The sequence below is a fragment of the Pelodiscus sinensis genome, chromosome 5 (assembly GCF_049634645.1).
Source record: "Pelodiscus sinensis isolate JC-2024 chromosome 5, ASM4963464v1, whole genome shotgun sequence".
Taxonomy (NCBI): Eukaryota; Metazoa; Chordata; order Testudines; family Trionychidae; genus Pelodiscus; species Pelodiscus sinensis.
The window spans coordinates 52,883,863-52,906,943 of record NC_134715.1 but is presented as its reverse complement, the minus strand read 5'-3'; the positions used below and the strand labels follow the sequence as shown (position 1 = coordinate 52,906,943).

Here is a 23,081-nt window from a genome sequence, read left to right as displayed (position 1 = left end):
TGTTCTAGGCTACTTGGAGAACCTCTCTATTGCCCTTTTCTGGAGCAGAATGTAGCAGAGCAAAAAGGCCTATAGCAGGTAGCCTTAGGGCCTAGTCCATCCCATCACACTCCCCAAATGCTGTTTAGTTCCTTCAGGAGCTGCGGTAACCTTTCCCTCATGCAGAAGAACACAGCCAGACATAAAATTAATTAACTTAATGCTTCCTAAAGATTACAGAATCAGAGAAATGTAGGGCTGCAAAAGACTTTGAGAAGTCATCAAGTTCAGCCCGTGCTGAGGCAGGACCTAGTAAACTTAAGTCATAGGTGTTGGTCCAACCTGTCCTGTCCTGAAAATCCTCCAGTGCTGGAGATTTTACAGCCAGATTCAAAGCTTTACTAACAGTATAGAAACATTTTTCCTACTATCTAATTTAAATGTCCCTTGCTGCAGATGTTGCCTATTACTTCTTGGGGAACAAGTGATCACAGTCCTCTGTCATACTATGGATGTTGGATATTGTGTAATTGAATAATCATGTAACCACATAAAATATCAGTTACACAACTATTTGAAAGTCTCTGGGGGCAGGACTGGCAGCCAGTGTGCTCTGGTCCCACTCCTAGGGAGCCCCCTGCCACCCTGCTCTGCTGCCTATCAGAGGTGGCAAGCAGGATCTGGTCTATGAGGGGAGCCAGTTCAAAACCAGCTCCTCTCGTGGATTGGCAGCCTACCAGCCTGCGCTGCTGCCTACAGAGGCAGCAGTGTAGGGTGGCAGCAGCCCTTGTCAGAGGGTCTGAGCTCTGTAACAGGCAGCAAGGGAGTAGGGGTGGGCGGCAGATCCTTGAGAGCCAATACACATGGGGACCTGGCTTGAAAGCAGGCTCTGTGTGTGTACTGGCTCCCACCTGCATGGGAGGCAGCAGCACAAGGGTGGTGGTAGAGGGTCAGGAGGATCCAGTGCTCTGGGGGAGCCTGTTTAAAGCCAGCTCCTCATGGGCACCAGCTCCTGCTCTCCCCCCCCCTTGCTGCAAGGGGGAGGGAGTGTGTGTAATTGACAGGATTAACCGATAAGCCTAAACTTATCGGTTAATCATTTACTCAACTATACACTAACATCCCTATCATGTACCTTAATATATTTAAAGACTTTAGATGTCTCCTCAGTCTTCCCCCACCCAAGACTTAAGTATGCCCAGTTTTTAACCTTTCTTCATAGGTCAGGCTTTCTAAATCTTTTATAGTTTTTATTGCTTTTCTCTGCATTCTTTCAATTTACCCATGTCTTTCCTGAGGTGTGGCACCCAGAACTGGACAGTATATTCCAACTGAGTCCTCAGAAATGCCCAATTGAGCAATTACCTCCTGTGTCTTACATAGGACATTTCTGTTACTGCAATCCAGATTATTAATCTTTTTTGCAATTTTATCACATTGTTGAATCATATTCAGTTTGTGATCCATTATAATCCCCCAGAACTTTTTTTAGTACTACCATATAGCTATATATTCCCAATCTGTTTTTTTCCTTCCTAAATGCAGCTGTCTTAATTGAATTTCATCTTGCTGAATTCAGACCAGTTGTCCAATTTGTGAAAGTCAACTTGAATTTTCCAAAATGCTAGCAACTCCTCCTCACTTGTTGCAAACGTTGTAAGTGTCCTCCTATCCACTCCTTTACCAAATTAATTAATGAAAAAAATACTGGTTAGTACTGGATACTGGACTGACCCCTGTGTGATCACACTAGAAACACCATCCTAATTTGCAGCAGAGTTTCAGTATCTGTCACACAGTGCATATCAAATTTCTGACACTAGTATCAAGTTGAACAGCTGGGAATAAATTAAGAGGAAGCAGGTATGCTTGCCAAGAGAAGAATTTCCTGGCTTTTCTGGGTCAGTGTGCCCCTTATTTCAGCACACAGATCTCAGCATATTTTACATTTTCAGGAAATGAATTCCCAGATAACATGGGGTCCTTCAAACTGCACAGAACTTGGGTAAGCATTTTGATCAACTTAAGTTTTGGGGAGTTTTCAGCATGCCCATGTCTTGAGTCCTCATAACAGAGGCAGTTGTAGGGTACTCTTTCCATTGGTTTGATATTTCCCAAATAGCAGCACATAGTACATCACATTCATAGGGCAATAACTTCCAAATACTGCATTATTTAAAATCCTTCATAACAGCTCCTGCTTCCACGTCCTCCCATTTTCTGTGTTCTTCTTTGTGATAGAAGCCAAACTGGTTTTTAGGGGTAGATGACATATCCAGCCCCCTCCTAGATCTTGAGGAATTTAACAGCAGCTCCTGCTAGCAGAAGGGCATAACTATAAGAAAAGCTCCTGACAACCCAAATTCCGTAGACCGAAGTAGCTGAGTAGAAGCCAGCTAAATAAGCTAAATTTGGAATACCCTTGGACAAATCAGGGTGGTTGACAAGTATGCCCTAAAAGGAGGATCTCTTTATGGACATCCATATTTACCTATACTTCTGTGTTCACAGACATATCACTTGGCCCCATGTAACACATACTCACTCCCCATATGCATATATTCACCACTCCTTATGTATTCTCCCCTGCCCCCCAACAAAAACACCTTATCCTTTTGGCTAAAATGTTGCATACTTTCTAAATCCTGAGGTAAACTTTTAGGAAAGTTCTATGGAATTATATAAAGCTAAGTGTGTAAAAAGGAAGGTTCACCTACAGAGATGCATTTGGAAGCACAGAAAAGTAAGTGCCTCATCACCTGAGCCTAGAGTATCATCACCATAGTGCTCCAATACTCTCCCAATAAAATTTATAGCAACATGCCAGAATCCATTGGGTCACAATCTATTTGTAGTCAGACACCTTAGTATATCACTGATAGTTATGATTATATTTTGTCTCCCATAGAGGAGGGTTTTCAGTTTGCTTGGTTTTATTGTTTAACATTTGTGTGCACAGTACTTACCATCTTCAAAAACTGCTCCTATTTGAAAAGATAATTCAGAGCTATGTTCTGCCTCACAAGGGTACACTGCTCTGGCTCTTCTGTTGGTAACACTGAAAATGGGGTACAAAATGAAATATACTTATTAGCTCTTTAAGCACCAAATTTCATATGCAAAATTCTGTGTTCCTAATTTGCACATATAGCACAATTACAATGTCATAGCTTGCCATTTCAACTTCTATATCCCCAATCTGTATGTGTAATCATACTTATGTATACACACTTGTGCATCTAATTTTTAAAAACAAGCTACATAGAATACTGCCCAAGGAAATTAGCAATGAAACAAACACTAGGTAAAGGATACTGTACTTAACTTTAAAATAATATTTAGCTATTGAGACCCTTTTCTTCAGGGAACTTCAGTTTCTTGTTTTTAGTGTTCCTCTAAGCAGTCCTGTATTTGAACTGTTCTAATACTTTCTTACCATACAATAGTCTTAAAAGCCATGGAAGTAAAATTTTAAGATACCACTCTAGAGATGTATTGAAGAAGTTTATAATGAAATATCAATGCAATTTTTCTAGGATAACTACAGACCTCTGCAGCTACTATGACCAGAAATCTTAAGAGCTTTTTTGGCTTGCCTTATTTTAAAATGTTTTCCTGAATAGACAATAACTTGGTACTTAACGATGCCTTATTTTGACAAAGCACCCGTGTTATTAATTCATCATTTGTTGAGGCCTGGCAGCAAAAAAACTGTACAGAAATATTGGAAGAGACTGTCCCTGCCCGCAGTGAACTTGCAGTGAAAAGGACAATACAGCTGTAGCAGAGTGTAAGAGATGGCCAGAAACGGGATCTATGACAAAGGGGTGCACAGGATTTGTTAGCCTGTCTGATTGCTTCCCTTTGCAAAGTAAGCAGTGCAGCATTCCTTTGTTGTGAGGAGGAGGAAGGATAATGATGGGCTTCACAGAAGAGAAAGGTTTTAAGAAGGAAAATATGAGATGATAGAGGCTAGTGCATCCTAGGTGGAAGGCACAGGGGAAACATGGGAAAAGGCACAGTGATGAGATGGGACAGGGTGAAATGAGTGAGGAGAAAAAAAAAGAAGAAAGTAGAGACATGGACAGTGGAAGAGTTATACAGAATCTTGAAGGCAAGGACGAGAAGCTTGAATTTGATATGGACAGCAAAGGAATATTGCAAGAGTTGTGCTTTGATGAAGGGGACAACTACCTGTAATAATGTCAATTGCCAAGGAAAACAGCAAGATAGATATCATATGAGCAAGAAGAACATGTCCACTTGAGACAGTTTACACTGTTGGCATCGTCCTTCAAGCAGTTATACTACAACCTTAAGCATCACGGTTGGCATCGTCTTTCAAGCAGTTATACTACAACCTTAAGCAATCTTTTAGCAAATGGCTATATTCTTGAATTTCTAATGGCTTCTGTATTACAGAGGTCTTCAACTTTTATTCATTTTGGAGATGTGGGGCACGTTGGAAATCTTAAGACAATCTGCAGAATCCCAAAGTTCGCAGACCACAGGCTGAAAACCAGTGTTCTATAGTACTAACAAACTTTTGCAGATCCCTTTAACATGGTGTGCGGACATCCAGGGATCTGTGGACCACAATAAGACTTACGTTTGCTTTTTCCTTATGGCAATGAGAGTGAGACGGAAGTAAAGAAAACATCAACAAAATTGAAGTATACATTGTACCTTTCAGCTTGTCTGTCACTCCCTGAGACAGACACGGGGAAGGGGAAAGACGACCGTGTTGGGGTTCTGGTAGCTGAGGTAGGTATTGCAGGAGACTGTGTATTCAGCCATGAGACCATTGATGAACGAATCTGACTGGGGCTAAACGAGAAATTTTTTCAGGACCGCATTAATAACTTGCATACAAATCTGCTGTCAGAAATATTTCATGTTGGACTGTGTGACTACAGGGAGCTCTGAGCTTCTAAACTCAAGATTTATGGGGTCACAGAACTGATTTTCCAGCCACAGTTCTGAATTTCTTGGCTCAAACTATTTGTCCTATGTGCCCTACATTCCAGGATAATGAGACGTCTCTCAAATTGGTGACATACATTATACAAATGCAAACATTCCTAATGTCTTATGTAATATAGGCAGTTACAATGAAAACACATCTTGTAGGCTATTATTTGAGCTGCCACTATGCCTTTACAAATTTTGACAAATCTATTTTTAAGATCTTTTCAGTACTGCACTAAGCCATGTGCGACTGGAGGATTTCAAAAGAAGTTGCAGCTATTACAATGGCGGGCTCGTGATGCTGCTCTCAGCTCTAGTAGTTACATTTGAGCATGGCATGGGCCACCTTGGCAGCTCCACAACTCCTGACAAAGGCCAAGATAAAAAAGCTTCACCCAACTGTGATATGGTAACAATGCTCACTGTGATGCTTCTGGACTAAGATCCAATAGCCATACAATATGGGAAGTTTGCTGAAAATTCAGACCAATCAGCTTATTTGGAAAATGGAAGTGTGTATACTTAGGAGTCATAATGAAGTTTGGCATAGAAAGCCAAAGTATAAAAACCCCCACTCTTTTTTTTTTATAACCTTATTTGCAGAGCACAGACAATGTGCTCATCTGTGAACATAACTGACGAGAAGTCCCAATGACCTTCTTCATGCAGGAATATTGCATATGTGCAAGGCTGGGGGCACATGTGCCAGGCGGGAGAAATAGTCCCTGTCAAGGGTTAAACTTCCATCAAGCATCCTGAAGGACTAACTTGACAATGCTTGCATATGCTAGTCTGGCTTACTTTAAGACCTTTAGATCATGAAAATCAGTATCAAGCTATTGGTGTCTGCAAATCTGGGCTTTAACAATTTTGGGCATGTAAAAGTCCAATAATGTCCAAAAAAAGTCCAATAAGTAACCAGTAATGTAGTCTGTATTTAAAAATTCCAACGTTTAAAAAGTCATACTTATTTTATTTACTTTTAACATTTCCCACTTTAAACTAGTGCCAAGCTGATTTCTGAAACCTGTATTACAGGCATGTCCAAAGTCCGGCCCGCGGGCCAATTGCGGCCCGTGTTCCGGTTTAATACGGCCCCACAGGTAATTTGGCAATATCTATCTTTTATGGCCCCCAACGAATCCATACGTATTGAGATGAATACATTGTAAAATCTCAGTTAATGTCAGTTGGTCTAAATCAGTTATAAATATATTTGACACAACATGTATACTTGGTGTTATGTTCCTGTTCATATTTTTTGAACTTAAAAGTTGACAGACAACCTTTATTACCAATAATATGTAATGTACTTTACAATGTTCCTGACATATGTTTCAGCTTCCTGGATTTTTTTTTTCATCTGGCCTTCAGATATGAAAGGCAGAGTGGTTTAACACCTGTTTAGATTTGTCATCCATGTGACGAAATGAAAAGTATGCTGTTTGCAATAAACTTTGCATAAAATAGTTAATTTGCATTTAATTTTAATGGTTCAAAGAATGTCAGGCAAAATGGTCGGCCCTCACTCATGTTCACTTTATCAAATCTGGCTCTCTTTGAAAAAAGTTTGGACACCCCTGCTGTATAATGTATAGAAAAAGGAAAGAAATATTCTGGGTTTGTTTTACTCTATTGTCAAAGTATCTCAGCACCCACTTAAGTCACTAAAAGTAGCAACTACAAACAGCTCAAGGATCTTCTACCAAATGAAGTGCCTCCTGGAATTGCAGATCAGATTTGATATCCTGGTTCTCAACCAGTGAATAATGAACACATTCTTTGATGAATATCAAAAAACACAAAGAAAATCCCCTACAAAATGTATTACTTTGTTTCTAATTATTTGACCAGTCATATCTGTGGAAAAAAACCTAGCTCTGTGTGTGTATGTGAGAGAGAGAGAGAGAGAGAGAGAGAGAAGGGATATGAATGGTTAACTGTCTAACTGGTGAGCATCACACTTACCTGTGTGATGCTTCTCCGGTACGGTTAACTGACAGCCCAGCCAGGCTGGAACAGCAGCGTGCCTGCCACAGGTGGGAGACTGCACCAGCCCGGCCAGACAGGGGGCACACCACCCAGTTGGGCTGGAGCAGCTCCCTGCCCTGCCTGTGGTGTGGTAGGCCTGACCTGCATTGGGCTGGGGATGGTCCAGCCCACCCATTCCTTCCACACCCCCATTCCACTCCGTTTAAATGGGTAGGTGTGTGCGACAGAAGGATGTGTCCAGAGAGGGATAAGGGAAGAAATGAAATGCTCAAATCAATATGTAAGTCTCATGCGATGTGAAGTATTAAGTAAGGTGATCGTAGCATATCAACCAATAAGACTGTACTGCCCTCACCTGAGGCACAGTGTAAAACTGAATACAAATGTAGATATAGACTTTTGCAGCTGAGTGTGAATTTAATATTTCTAAAAACCTTTAGAACTGCAGGCACCTCTGAGCTTTGTATTACTCCATCCCCCACCTTTTGATGTATTCACTTAATATGATTCAGCTGTAGAGAAAGCACTGCAGTACTGCTCTTGAATTCGCCTGTCAGTTTCAGCTTGCGGTTACAGAGCAAGAGTTCATGGTCTATGATGCGGCAATGAAAAACTCTATTTCTGAACATAACATGGTGAAACGATCACTAAAAACAAAAATATGAAGCAGCCACCTGACCCACTTGTATTTTGCTATTTTCCTCTTTTATTATACTTTTTACATACAGAACTGGGAATTTGATTTGATTTTTAAACAGAAGTTTTTACTCAGTACAAAAAAAAATCTCTTTTCAACCACTGTAGCATTTTTTAAAGATACTTATGATATACTTATTTAAATAAAAAGAATTTTAAAGAAAGTTAACAAAAAGCCTTGTTTACCAAGATGATGATAAAAAACATACTAGTATACCTTATCTCAAATGTAAGGCAATCTGTTGAAGAAAGCCACTCTCCTAAAGGCTAAAATGAATGCAATGTATTTCCTGGGGGGGAGGAGGGGACCCTGACCTAATCATCTCTCTTTGAGAAGAAATGTTATTGCCTGGTATAGAGAATCTGGGGGGGGGGGGGGGGCATGAGGGAACAGCCTTACTGAAAATAAGCTAAAGATTTCATACTGACATTCAGAAACAAACTCTTCAAAACAAGATTTTATTGGATGTTTATCTGGCTGGTTCCTAAGGTAACAGCTACTGAGGGGCCTCTTATCTTGAGAGCAAGCATCAGAGAGCCTATGAAAAGAATCGACACACAACTTTTTAGAAAATAGGTTTGTTTCAAAGAAGGGTTTGGCAATGTTGTGTCTGTCATATCACAATGTATTACTGACAAAATTCTGTCAACACGTTTTTAAAATGGTGCATTACAGTAAGACATATTTCAAAAGGTATTGCCTATTTCTAATTCAATACGCGATCCAATATGCTCCAGCACTAGACAACACACTCCGTGCATATTAAGCTTTCCTGCTGTATAAAAACTCAGACTGTTTGGTTGGGGCGGGAAGAAATACACTGCAGTTTATGCTGTCGGATGGTTGTAGTTTGAGTCAGAGCAGGGGGCAGCATCCCAAGAGCAGGAACTCCCTCCTTTGTTCAAGAAAAAGGCCCAGAATATGTACAGTGTACACATACATCTTCATTTGCACAGAAGGGTATCAGCCAACATTGGAACAGAGGTTTCTTTAAACTTAGATTGTGACATCTCAGTAGAGCAGCTAACACATTAGTGCAATGATCTTTCATGCCAGTCTGGTAAATCTAAAGCATACTTCTACAGCAGCTGTCCTAGGCTAAAACACTTTAAAATTAGAATTTAGTTAGAACAAAATAAAGCATATGTATATCTGCATGCTGCAGTAACCACTGACCAAAGTCAAAGGCTGTTCCTCTTCCAGAAATCAAGAGTAATATTTCCTAGACTGAAAAGACTAAAAGAAGAAAATAGGCTGCAATTCATAGCCCATTATTCTGTATCCCTCCTAACATGAACACAGTTTATCCCATATAATATGACACAGTGATTCTAATGCACTGTTTCTAGCTGTCTAATCCACTTTTTCAGGAAAGAACTGGCTATGGCTTGGACTGTTTTTTGAAGGAAACATGTGAGTTCAGAGGCGAGGTTAGATTGTGCTTGTTTCAATGGAATTGCAGAAATGCTGGGCAGTGCTGCTCACATACAGGCTGAATTAAAACAAGTGCCAAATACTCACAAATACCTCCAAAAATTGAAGTCACAGAGTGGATGACAGTGATGAAACAATAGCAGGCTACAAAAACGAACATGACGAGTGTATATTATTTCAGTATAATTGGATCATGTCTTTTTTTAAACCAGTTTAAATGTGTTCTTCCTCTAAAATAACTTAAAGACCTCAGATAATCACACAGAAGGAATATAACATGGTTCAAGACTGTCATTAAAGTCACCTGCCACCTGTACAGAAATTGCGAATTTGCTTCACTACCCAAAGCTACAGAAAGGAACCACATAAGGTTTCCAGTTAGGTTATGTGACTACAGACATAATGAGGCTGAATACATTTGGTAGTCAGACAAATAGGAGTAACTACGTCCAAGACTTTCTTTGTGTTCAGAACCATTGTTGTTTCCTTCTTCCCTCACCTTCTCACAGCTCCTTTGACACTGGTTTTCTTCTTCAGGATTTCAGCCATCCTGAGATTTACTGCTGCTTTGCTTTTATCGTTAGTTTCCTCACTCACTGTTCACAAACATCCAGCAATGCATTTGGTGATGATTTAGGGAATCAATCTATAGAAAACTTATGAATTCTGGTTTATTTTATTGAGCTCTGTGTACAACTCTAACTCTGATATACTATATAATTGAGAAATCTCTTCTGTTTGTCTGTTCAAGAACTCCTCCTAAACTAGGACAACCAAATTCGGTATACAACTTCCTCTTATCATAACTTAAGGTAAGGGTTTGATTATGCCAGGAAAAAGGCGTGTGCCTAGAATGGGATTGCTTCTCATAAAGCCATACAGAAAAGAGACAGAATCACCAGGCAGGTGAATGCTCCAGTCCCAAGTCTCCCAGTTCCTCCTCACCCTTTAGGGAGAGCAAGAGGGGGGCTGAAGTGTCCCCTCTGCCCCCCAATTCATACAAGGACATTGCTGACTGTTCCCCTTCATCAGGGAGTAAATGAAAGTGCTCAGTTTGCTGCATTCACCACTCTGGCTGAGGAACTTAGGGAGCAGACGAACTTATACCTGCCCCAACCAGGGGACATGCATCCCTCCCTCAACTGTGTCCACTGGAACTGTAGAGGTCATGGGGAGGCGCTTCTCACCTAGCTCCAAGATGATGTGGTGAGAGAGGGCTGGGGTAGTCCTCTCTCCCCTGAGCAGCCTATCTATATACTAATCTCCCTAGCCCAGGGGTGAGCAATAATTTTTTTCTGGGAGGGGGGGGGCGGGCAAACTCTCAGCTCCGATTGTTTCCAATAGGAGCTGAGGATTGGGCTGGGGGCACAGAGATTGCACAAACCCTCCTCCTCTCTGCAAAGCAGAAAGCCTCAGGGACTGTGTTTTAAACTGCGGCAGCTGTGTTCCTGAGAGTCTTACCTAGCAGGGTGGTCTGCGGGCTGGATCCGATAGCTTCGCAGGCTAGAGCCAGGCCCTGGCCCATATTTTGCCTAGTCCTGCCCTATCCCCTCCCCAAAGCAATGATTTAAATGAAGCATGTATATTTAATTTTATTTTTCAAAAACCAGAAAAAGAGTTAGGGACCTGAGCAATGTCAGGAGAATCTTCTAGTTATTTAATAAACTAACCATGAGATGACAAGGGCCATATATTGCACAACCTGTCTATAAGAAAACAAAATGAATTGTTAGCATTCTAGTGACTCTTCTTTGGAAGGGCAATAAGTATATGAAGGAAAGCCTGAGCTGGAAGAATCCAATTAATTTCAGGTGATCTCAGGCAGGAGGAGTTTTAAGCCATGGAATTTCCCCAGAAGAGAGAAAAAAAAAAGTGAAATGTTAGTACAGCTGTGTAAAAATACAGAGATTAGGTGAGTCAGGGAGACAAAGCTGGGGAAGGAGAGAGGAGCAAAATGGGATCGAATTTTAGAGGAATAAGAAAACTTTTTTCCTACCAAACCAGACGGATGGGAAGGAAGCGGGCTGCAGGGAGCATGGGAGATACAATATTCTGGAGGAGCAGTCATGAAACTTCAAAACAGGATTCTTGACCAGAGATGAAACACATGCACAACATGAACAGTATGGTCAAAAGCAGAGATGTTACAACATGTGTAATTGTGTAACTGTGTAACCACTGAAAATGTCAACAGTTACATAGTTACATGCAGGATGGCAGGCAGCTCCCCAGGAGACAGTGCTCACTTGCCAGTGTGCGCTGTTGCCTTTAAAGATGGCTCCCTGTGCATACCTGTTCCCACCTGCCTGATATAGAAACAGCAGCGCAGGATGGCAGTCAGCTCCCCAAGAGTCAAGGTGTGCAGAGGTACAGAGGCAGCAGCACGGAGTGGCAGCCAGCTCCTTGGAAGCAGGACCAGGAGCTGCGTGTAACCGTTTGGATAACCAACAAGCACAACTTATTGGTTACCTGTTTAAGTGGCTACACTCTTAGATCCCTAGTCACATGTAGTACTAGTCACTAGTTCACAAACTTTTTGTGTGCATTTTAGAAGCAGCGCACAGATAATACAGCTTGTGTCTATTGTCATGTGGTACATTGATAATATAATACTGGTTTTAGAATATTTTTATATATAATTTCCCATCATAGTCTTTATATATGAATTTATAGTACTATAGTAAATGAAACAATGAACTCACACTACTGTGGCTCTTTTGGGCAATGCTGACCATCACCTTGGCTCTTGAACCACTGAGATCTGAGTAGCACTGCTGTACGGTGCCTAGGGCCAGAGATCCCTGATGTAGGTGCTACTATAATAGAAATAATTAACAGCAGCTCTCTAGCACACAAAATATTGCAGAGCTCTGTGCTTTTTGTGTTATGTTTTTAAACAATGCATTTAAACATTGCAACTGCATTGCTCGTCGAACTTCAGCTGTGCATGACTGCATATTCCTTTGTTACAAATGATTACTGGATAAAACAAGGTGAAGGGCTGGCTCAGCTTGAAAATCTACACTACACATAAAAAATACTGCGTTATGTCAGATGTTCTTCATCAAAGCAATAAAATATTTTGTTCCACTTCGTGCCTTCTAGTCAAAGATCTTCCAGGGCTATTTCACACAGACACAAAAGCATTCTCATTTTAGGCATGAGGAAAAGTGAGGTACTGAATGATTAAATGACAAAAGTCACACCCCAAAGTGTTTCAGAACCAGGAATATTAAATAGATCCAATTATCATTTCTATGGCTCAAGTTATAAGATATTTCCCTTCCAGTTTCAGAGAGGAGACAACACATCAATATGACAATTCCCTTTTTGCATGGAGTTATATTAGTTCTAACTTTAAAAAGTGCAAACTTAAAAGTATGCTAAAAAGTGCAATGTGTACAATGCAGATGAAAGATCCCTCCCCCAGTCTAAAAGGAGGAATGACTAAACCCAGATCTCAAATAATTTGGAGGGACATCTAGTATGAAAAGAGGGACAAGAATGAAGTCATAGAGGCAATGCAGGGAACTGGAGGGGGACACTGTGCAGAGATCACGGGACAACAGCCACTGCTCCTCAAAAGCATCTAGGGAGTCAGCAAATGAGGTCCAGGGGAGCTCTGCCTGAATGTGTCATAGAAAGAAGGAGCAGAAGTGGGCCCCACAGTCACAGAGCATCTCCCCAGCCAGCATCCTCCTCCTGATTTTGTAGAGAGCCACTTTGGAGCATACTATGATGCAATGTCCTCCTAGGAAACAAAGCCAATTTTTGTTTTTGAGCAATTAAGTTACCCATCACCTTATTCACTGTACAGATAATAGCTCTATGGTGATTGATTTCCAACAACTACTATCCACAAGTCATAAACATCGGCAGAAACTTGAGAAACCAGATTCTCCTGAATTCCATCTGCCCTAGGCTCAGAATGGTATTTACAAGAGCTGGGCAGAGAGCAATAATTCCATTTTATGGGAGATTTAGAAATATGATTTAGAACAAAACTCCAAAACATTGAAATGCTCCACAAGAGAGAATTACTTCTCTCCACCTAACTCTACTGGGAACCCTGGCTCTAGGACTATCCACTGGGTAGGCTGGGCCAGGACCTGGGATATTAGAGAGCCCACCCAAGACTGCTGAGGAACCAGCTGGGCAAGCTGACAGGAAGTCAGGTAGGTTTAAATCTGCCTGAGAGACATGGTTCTATTAGAAACCTGACTGGTTTCCAGGATACTTTCATTAAAATTGATGTGACACAGTGGAATGTTTCAATGTAGATGCTTTGGTCAGTTCTGACAAAAAATGCCAGCTCTAGTATTGACACACAAGCGCTGTTAGAAGTTCTACACATTAGAAGCTCTACACACACCACTTTTTGTCTCTGTGCTTCCAGGAATCGGATTCTTCAACTGCTGTGCAAAGTTTAAGATAAACGGGCATTTTTTCACTTCTTTAGACACTTTTTCAGGTTAGGTTTATGGAGGCACCCAGTGGTTTGAAACAAAATAATGGTAATGTATTATGCATAAGATAAACAGGCATTTCAGGCATCAGTCTAAAACCCTTCTCCTCAAACTGCGACCCATTAGCAGAACTACCCTTCAGTTGCTACTAAAGCCTAAAGCTAAGTTTCCTTGCACACACTCTTCTGGGGTGGTTGTGGCTGGCAGATCAATGCAGTGATAAATCCACCAGCAACTCCACTGTCCTTCCCCCAGTCCACAGCCTTCCCTGAAGTCCCAAGCAGAAGAGTGTGCTACTTAAGGGCGGGGGGGAGGAGTGAGAGAGAGAGAGAGAGAGAGAGAGAGAGAGAGAGAGAGCGCGCGCGCGCCAGGCCACTCAAAATGTCACTAAGGAAAATATCTTTAAAAAATTCTTTCCTCAGACTTACTTCATTCACCTTTTTGCCTTTCAAGGTCAGAGATTTTTTTTATGACATTTTACATTTTGTACAAATAGTAAACTGGGGAATTCACTCAGTTTGATTTATGATAAAAAATGTCAGACTCCTTATGTTTTAGGCATGGCCATATTGTGAATTGAGCCCCAGTGTACTAGAAGTTGCAATGTCACTTTTTGTTCAACTAGAATCATGCTCACTAACTGCTACAGAGACTATTCAAAGTGACAAACTGCAAATTAATTGAAAATACAGGCATTTTTATGTGTTAATGTATTATATAGATCTAAGTCAGACCTTGAATAACAAGGGCTATTAATTTTAACAGGCGCTATATGTATCCAAGGACAGAATTTGATCCTATGTCTTGATGATAACATCCTACAATATGTAGACACTTCTTCAGGTTAGGTTTATGGAGGCACCCAGTGGTTTGAAATAAAATAATGGTAATGTATTATGCATAGAATACTTTACAAATGCAGCGCTCAAATAAATCATCATAAATCATCAAACTGCTAATAGTAAAACACCTTGACTTTCTGCAGGAGAAAGCTAAAATATAACCTAGCACAGTGATTCTCAATCAGGGGTATGTACACCCCTGGAGGTACACAGAAGTATTCCAAGGGGCACATCAAATCATCTAGATATTTGCCTAGTTTTACAACAGCCTATAAAACAAACTACAATTTCATATTAACAATGACTTGTTTATACCGCTTTATATACTATACACTGAAACATAAGTGTAATATTTATATTCCAATCAACTTATTTTATAATTATATGACAAGAAGGCAAAAGTAAGCAATTTTTCAGTAATAGTGTGCTGAGATACTTTTATATTTTTATGTCTGATATTGTAAGCAAGTAGCTTTTAGGTGAAATGAAACTTGGCCTGTATGTGACAATCAGACTCCTGAAAGGGGTACAGCAATATGGAAAGGCTGAGAGGTACTGATTTAGCAGATATAACTGTTGGATGCAGAACTGTACTTTGAGAGCCATTTTGAAACATGTGACAGGTCAGTTTTGTACTGACTTACTCCTTTGCTTCCCATGGTTACAGCAATGGAAACCAAATATATTCACTTCAAAAAGGTACTCAATTGCATCCAAACTAGGTAGGGACAGGGAACACATTTTTATGCATGTTTGTGCCAGTGCAATAGTCTTCTCTTTCAGAGCCAACTGAAATAATGTTACTTACTGATTGGTTGCCCAGTCTGCTAGGTCTCCACTCTCCAAAATAAGGTGATTTTTGTCAATCTCAGGGGGGCTGCTAGAGATGGCAGGAGTAGGAGATTGAGAAGAGAGAGAATCCATACTGCCAGTAGGAGTATCCTCCCTGGAAGGACTGTGATTGTCAACTAGAAGAGGAAAGCATAAGGATACCGCAAGTTAGGAAGATAACATTTTAAAAAAATAATCCTGCACACAGTAAATGACTTAATTAAGCAAAGTACAACATATTATATGGTGAAATCATAACGAGAAACAATTTTAATTCTTATGAGTATTCCCCCTTCCCCACCATCACCCTGAAGTATTTCCGAAACTATGGAACACAGTTTGCTCCACTTTTGTTAGAAGGTTACCTCTGCAAAGCAAACCAATTCAGGCATTCCTATGAGTGTTTGTTTATGACAGATTTCCTGTTCGGACTGGGATTCTTCAGGTCCCCTATCTTTGTTAAATAAAAGATTCTTAAAACAAATAATCTAACACAAACATTCTTGGTAATGATGTTTCAGCAATATAAAGCAGTAATCATAATCCTATCAAATGAAAGACTATGGAATTTACAGAGGTCACAATGGGCAACAGACCTATGACAAATACACAGTTGTGAAATACATAATATCTTTAGGACATTTTATGGTATTGCTGCTGTTAATTTGCAGCTGACCACATTGTTTTCTGGTCAGCTGGCTGTTTTACACACTTTTCCAAAAACATCACCTAGCGCGTAAAATATTCAGAGATGATTTATGTAGCTTTGTTTCTTTACCACTAGAAACCCTTCAAGAAACAAAGATCTATTTCATCGCAAACTATGACAAAGAAAATTACAGATATGCCACACCATTGTAAATTACTGTGTACAAGATCGCCAAGCAAAAAACTACATCTCATCGTATCATTTTACTTGGATCTATCTATTTACAGAGCACAGATTTTCATCTTTAAATGTATAGTTATATACATCCTTCCAGATATTTCTGAGACAGATTACAAATATTACAGTATCCAGCACAAGACGACCCCAATCTCAAATGGACCCTTTGGGTGCTACCATAAGATAAATATCCACGAGTAATATAAAGACAATCTTCACAGGATTCCCTCCATGCACCTCATTTATTCCATGACTTCCATTCTACTCCCACCAACATACGCCAACACATCTCAAGAAAGCTGTAATGAATACTATATTTAAAGTATAATATAATATAGTGATGACCTCTCAACCTCATCATTAGTTTGAGAGTTGAATATTGTGTACATAGTACTTTACATGGAAAAAAACTCACACCTATATCTTCTAACTCTATTAGTGACATAATTAATCCCCACAGAGAGTGGCTCAGTTTAATCTAATCTAATCTGAGTTGAGTGTTCTACTGTTTCACTGATTTGCATTCCTTTTCTCAAAAATCTGAATATTGTCAACTAGAAACCACTTTCGGGGGACAAAAGCATTTGTCCTCCACCTCACAACCAGTTACACCTGTCAATGCCTTCTGCTGTAAAAGCAGAAATTCATCAAAGCATTAAACTTCTCCTTCCCCAGACATCTCTTCACCAACCCCCTCAGTAATTTTGAAAGAACAACTTCCCTAGAGATTAAAATGACATACAACTAAAGACACTCAAGTGATAAAAGTGATCATCTGAAAATTTCTCCCTGAAGTAGCTACTAATTTAAGCATCTAAATTAGTCTGTAGAAGCAGAACATGAAATTCTGAGGAGGAGAATGCTAACCTCAGAAAATGAGTCTTTCAATATTCTAGCCTAATCTTGCACACTCTCAGAGCAGCTGCACCACCTTACTGCTCTGCAATGATGATGTGAGCTGATAATTCTTAGATGATGCTGTTCTAATTTGCTTGGCATGACATGCAACGATAACTGTTCAAGTGTCAGGTAAAAACTAATTCATCACATCTCATTTACAGGTATACATGTCAAAATCAGAAATACAATCTAGAGATGAACCAGTAATATTGTAATCTTATTTCATAAAGTAATTTAATTCTTTAAATAAACTAAGTTGTAACTCACATTTCCCCTTCAAGTTCTGCTTTTCAGAACCAGTTACACTGGTGACACCAGTACTCCCAGTCAACATAATCACACTCTTTTGGAGGATTTTGCCTGCTTCTGTGATGTGCTAACCACTTACAGTCACAAACTATCAAATGGGAATATAATCTATACAAATGCACACAGACAGGTCAAGAACAATGTTCTCTCTAACCTTTTCCATCTGTGTGCAGTTGGGTTTAAAAAAAAAGTTCAGTAGCTTAATTGATTCCTAATATTATTATGTTTTTCCCCATTTCTTCCACAATAAGAAGCACTGTCAAGTTCTATGTGTGTAAATGTGATATTGCATTACTGGACTGATATCTAATTCTTTTAGACCGGGGCACCAGGAACTTTCAGTTCTCCTTTCTCTTCCACATCCTCTTTGTTATAGGTAGCTTATATACAGCACAAAAAAAGCAGAACATGATTATTTTTGAAGTTCTTTGCTTTTACTTAAATCAGGTAGAGGACTGCTGTCCTAACAGTTTCTTAGGTGTTCCTCAAAGTCTTTATCCTTCTTGGTTTATCTTCTTTTATGACTATCTCTGGGTGCTCTTATGAGCAGTCTGATAGCCTGTTTGACTATCATTGGTATACTGATAATGCACAAATTTCCTTTCACCAATTCCAATATCTCAGTCAATCTCTAAAACAACCCTGCATGGATTGTCCTCAAGGTAACTATAACAGGACTGCTTGGAAATAGTAACCATAATATAATAATATTTAACATTCCTGTGGTGGGAAAAACACCTCAGCAGCCCAACACTGTGGCATTTAATTTCAAAAAGGGGAACTATGCAAAAATGAGGAGGTTAGTTATATAGAAATTAAAAGATACAGTGACTAAAGTAAAATCCCTGAAAGCTGCATGGACACTTTTCAAAGACAACACATAATAGAGACCCAACTTAAATGTATACCCAAAATTAAAAAACATAAAAACTAAAAAAGAGCCACCGTGGCTTAACAACCATGTAAAAGGAGTGAGAGATAAAAAGACAACTTTTAAAAAGTGTAAGTCAAATCCTAGTGACAAATACAAAGGAGCATAAACACTGCCAAATTAAGTGTAAACATGTAATAAGAAAAGCCAAAAAGGAGTTTGAAGAAGCCTACTAAACAACCAGTGGGGCCCCTGGACAATCGAGATACAAAAGGAGCGCTTAAAGACAATAAAGTCATTGCGGAGAAACTAAATGAATTCTTTGTTACCTATCTTTTAAATCAGCTTCTGTACCCAATGACTGGAAGATAGCTAATGTAACGCCTATATTTAAAAAGGGCCCTAGAGGCAATCCTGGCAATTACAAACCGGTAAGTCTAACATCAGTATTGGGCAAATTAACTGAAACAATAGTAAAGAATAAAATTGCCAGATGCATAGAAGAACATAATTTGTTGGGTAAAAGTCAACATGGTTTCTATAAAGGGAAATCATGTCTTACTAATCTATTAGAGTTCTTCAAAGAACTTCAAAGAGTTCTTCAAAGAAGGAGTCATCAACAAACATGTGGACAAGGGGGATCCAGTAGATATAGCATACTTTGATTTCCAGAAAGCCCTTGACAAGGTCCCTCACCAAAGGCTCTTACGAAAATTAAGTTGTCATGGGATAAGAGGGAAGATCCTTTCATGGACTGAGAACTGGTTAAAAGACAGGAAACAAAGGGTAGAAATAAATGGTAAATTTTCAGAATGGAGAGGGGTAATTAATGGTGTTCCCCAAGGTTCAGTCCCGGGACCAATCCTATTCAACATATTCATAAATGATCTGGAAAAAGAGGTAAACAGTGAGGTGGCAAAGTTTGCAGATGATACTAAACTGCTCAAGGTAGTTAAGACCAAAGCAGACTATGAATAACTTCAAAAAGATGTCACCAAACTAAGTGACTGGCAACAAAACGGCAAATGAAATTTAATGTGGATAAATGTAAAGTAATGCACATTGGAAAAAATAACCCCAACTATACATATAATAGGATGGGGGCTAATTTAGCTACAACTAATCAGGAAAGAGATCTTGGAGTCATCGTGGATAGTTCTCTGAAGACGTCCACGCAGTGTGCACCGACAGTCAAAAAAAGCAATCAGGATGTTAGGAATCATTAAAAAAGGGATAGAGAATAAGACGGAGACTATCTCATTGCCCTTATATAAATCCATGGTACGCCCACATCTGGAATACTGCATACAGATGTGGTTTCCTCATCTCAAAAAAGATATAGTGGCATTAGAAAAGGTTCAGAGAAGGGCAACTAAAATGATATGGGGTTTGGAACGCGTCCCATATGAGGAGAGATTAAAGAGACTGGCACTTTTAAACTTGGAAAAGAGGAGACTAAGGAGGGAGATGATAGAGGTCTATAAAATCATTAGTGGTGTGGAGAAAGTGAATAAGGAAAAGTTATTGCTTGTTCCCATAATATAAGAACTAGGGGCCACCAAATGAAACTAATGGGCAGCAGGTTTAACACAAATAAAAGGAAGTTCTTCTTCACACAGTGCATAGTCACTCTGTGGAACTCCTTGCATGAGGAGGTTGAGAAGGCTAGGACTATAACAGGGTTTAAATAGATAAATTCATGGAGGTTAAGTCCATAGATGGCTATTAGCCACTATGGGTAAGGAATGGTGTCCGTAGCCTCTGTCAAAGGCTGGAGATTGATAGCAGGAGAGAGATCGCTTGATCGTTACCCATTCAATTCACTCCCTCTGGGACACCTGGCATTGGCCACTGTCGGCAGACAGGGTACTGGGCTGGATGTACCTTTGGTCTGACTTAATATGGCCGTTCTTATGTTATGTTCATATAGCCATCCATTTAAATTCTGAGCAAAACTGAGTTCTTGATCCCCCTTTGCTTCCCCAGTCCTACACCTACTTCATTTTCCTCTAGAGCCATGGACAACACCACCATCATCTAGGCAATGCAGGCTCATAGACAGACTGGATATCACTCTCATCTTGGCTTTTTCTCTAGAGACATACATTCAAGCTATTTTGATATCTTGCTGCTTCTTCCTACATAGGTACAAAATTCAACCTTTCTTTTCAGTCCAAATAAACTCTGGGTCCATGCTTTAACAGACTTGTCTGCCACTCTAAGGACCAGATACCCTTGGATCAGCCACAGAACTCAATTATTAGACCCAGCTGAGAACTGGTCAAGTGATTCCTATAAAGGGCTGAGAGAGCTCAGCTCAAAACAAGAGTCGCAAGAAGTGGACTTTTGTGACAGGCCTGAAGCAGTATCAAAAGATGCAAAGGGGAAGGCATCTGGGCCCCTGCAAACTGCTTTGATCAGGGAATAGGGGATTTAAGTGATTAGCGGACTATTCCATAAGCACAAACTTATCGGATAGTTGACTAGTCGCTTCCCTCCAACTTGCTGCCTCTATCAGACATGAGCTGAGAATCAGCTATCCAGGTTTGCACTGGGTCCCCCTGGCTACACTTCGGCCTGCTGGCTCTTAATACATTTAAAAGGCTGCTGTGCAGCAGGCGGGAGACCTGGCACAAAAGCTGAGAATCGGCTATCCCAGCTCATGCAGGGTCCCCCCTGCTGCACTTCAGCTTTTTAACTGTATTAAGATCTGACAGGCTCTCTAAATACATTTAAAAGGCAGAGGCACAGTGGGGTTAGCTCCTGGGGTTGGGAGCTAACCCCACTGTGGCTCCCCCAATTATCAACTAATTGACTAGTCAATGGAAAATTAATTAACTAGTTGATTACATGAAATTTAACATCCCTATCAGGGAATAACTTTGTTTTGTGGCTTTTGCGTATGAATAAAAAAGTGTGTTCTGATGAGCAGGGGCTAAGAAAGACAGACAAGGTGATTGGCCCCTGGAACTGAGAGAAAATTGAAGCAGCTACAGGAAAGATCAGGATTTGCCTTTTCCCTTTGTATTAAAGGGGGAGGAAGCAGCAAGAGGGACAGCAAACAGAGAAAAGAAAGAGAACATTGTCAGCATACTGGTAGAACAGCACCAGCAGACCCTGGCATTCCTCCTCCTCCAACTCCTGCAGAGTCAACAGCAATAGCAGAGGTACAGCTTATGTCTCAATAGCAGTGGCAGGAATGCCATCCCCAAGAAGAGGGATGGCTGCCAAAACATCTGGAGAACTTGGCTCCAGGAACCTGTAAAGGGCTGCTCAGGCAGGCCTGGCACTAGATTGGCAAAGATGGGGCCAGCAAACAATGCTGAGGTTTTTCTCAGCACTTGTGTGTGACTGGCCAAGGATGCAAGCTGGGATGAGTTGATTTGGGAGGCATGAATTTCTGATGGGAGACCTACACAAGGTACCAAGTTTGAATAAGGAACAGGGATCTTAGATATCATATAACTCAATAGTTGTGTAACTGCATGAAATCTTACCAGTTACACAACTATTTGATAGTCTCCAGGGGTGAGGTTGACAGCCAGTGCACTCCTAGCCCCATTCCCGGGGAGCCTCCTGTCACCTCGCACATATGCTTCTCTATCAGTGGCAATAGCACAGGGCGGCAGGTGGAGCTGGTCCGCAAGGGGAGCCCCTTTAAAAACTAGCTCCCCACACAGACTGGCATTTCAAAGTGGCAGACCCTGGGCTCTACGTGGCACTGCCGCTTTGAAATGCCGCATGAACTCCAGGCCAGCTGGGGATACCCCCACTCTGCTCCCTCCTTCTGACAAAGGCAGTGGGGGAGAAGGAGATGGAGCAAATGCTTATCGGATAATCTACTAGTCGTTCACATCCCTACTAGAAATTCCACAAAAACACTATCCCCTCATCTTTTAAAACTCCTCTTTTACAGCAATATATCCTGTCAAGCTAACTTGATATCTTGTTTTGATGAAATTACAAATTTGGTTGATAACTGCATTGATGTAATATATTTAGACATCTGTAAGGCATTTGACTTGATACTGCACAACATTTTGATTTAAATACTAGAATATAAAATTAATATGACACATTAAATGGATTACAAGCTGGCTGATAGATTACAATTACATTTTGAAACCTAAGAATTGTCATGGAATGGGTGTGTTACTAGTGAAGTTCCAAAAGGATGTATTCTTGGACGTATGCTATTTAAAGATTTTAATCAGTGATCTAGAAGAAAATATAAAATCATCACTGATAAAGTTTGTTCATTCCGCAAACTTTGGGTAAGTGGTAAATAATGAAGAACATAGGTGACTGATAAAGACAGAGAAAACAATACGCCTCTTGACACAGGTAACCCTTGACATCTAGGAACAAAGAATGTAGGCCATACTTACCAGATGGGGGACTCTATCTTGAGAAGCAATGACTCCAAAAACCAATTAAATGTGGATAATCAGCTGAACATGAGCTCTCCCTGCAATTGCATGGCCAAAAAGCTAATGCTATACTGGGATGCATAAACAGCAGTAGTGAGGTTATTTTTTCCTCTGTATTTATGCTAGAGCAAATTCTACTGGAATCCTGTGTCCAGTTCTGGTATCCACAGTTCAAGGAGGATTTTGATAAACTGGAGACAGTTCAGAAAAGAGCCCACAAGAACGATTAAAGAAAATATACCTCATTGTGACACATTCTAGGAGTTCAATCTATTTAGCTTATCAAAGAGAAGATAAAGGGGTGATTGATCAGTTTCTACCTGGATAACAAGTATTTGATAATGGGCTCTTTAAAACATTCCAAGGCCGGAAGCTGAAGCTAGATCAATTCAAACTAGAAATAGGGAGTAAATTATTAACAACCAGAGTAATTAACCATTAGAACAATTTATCAAGCAAGTGCTATGGTGGATTCT

The 23,081-nt window shown here is 40.2% G+C and overlaps 1 protein-coding gene across 6 annotated transcripts in view; it reads right to left on the bottom strand.

The window, feature by feature from the left end:
• The window catches only part of ARHGAP10 (Rho GTPase activating protein 10), a 270,200-nt gene that overhangs the window by 48,460 nt on the left and 198,659 nt on the right, over positions 1-23,081 (bottom strand). For all 6 annotated transcript variants that reach the window (XM_075930008.1, XM_075930007.1, XM_075930011.1 and 3 more), the window contains 3 exons: positions 15,187-15,346; positions 4,666-4,806; positions 2,946-3,037 (listed from right to left, as the gene is read on the bottom strand). In XM_075930008.1, the coding sequence (XP_075786123.1) occupies positions 2,946-3,037; positions 4,666-4,806; positions 15,187-15,346 (393 nt within the window). The remainder of the gene's footprint in view (positions 1-2,945; positions 3,038-4,665; positions 4,807-15,186; positions 15,347-23,081) is intronic.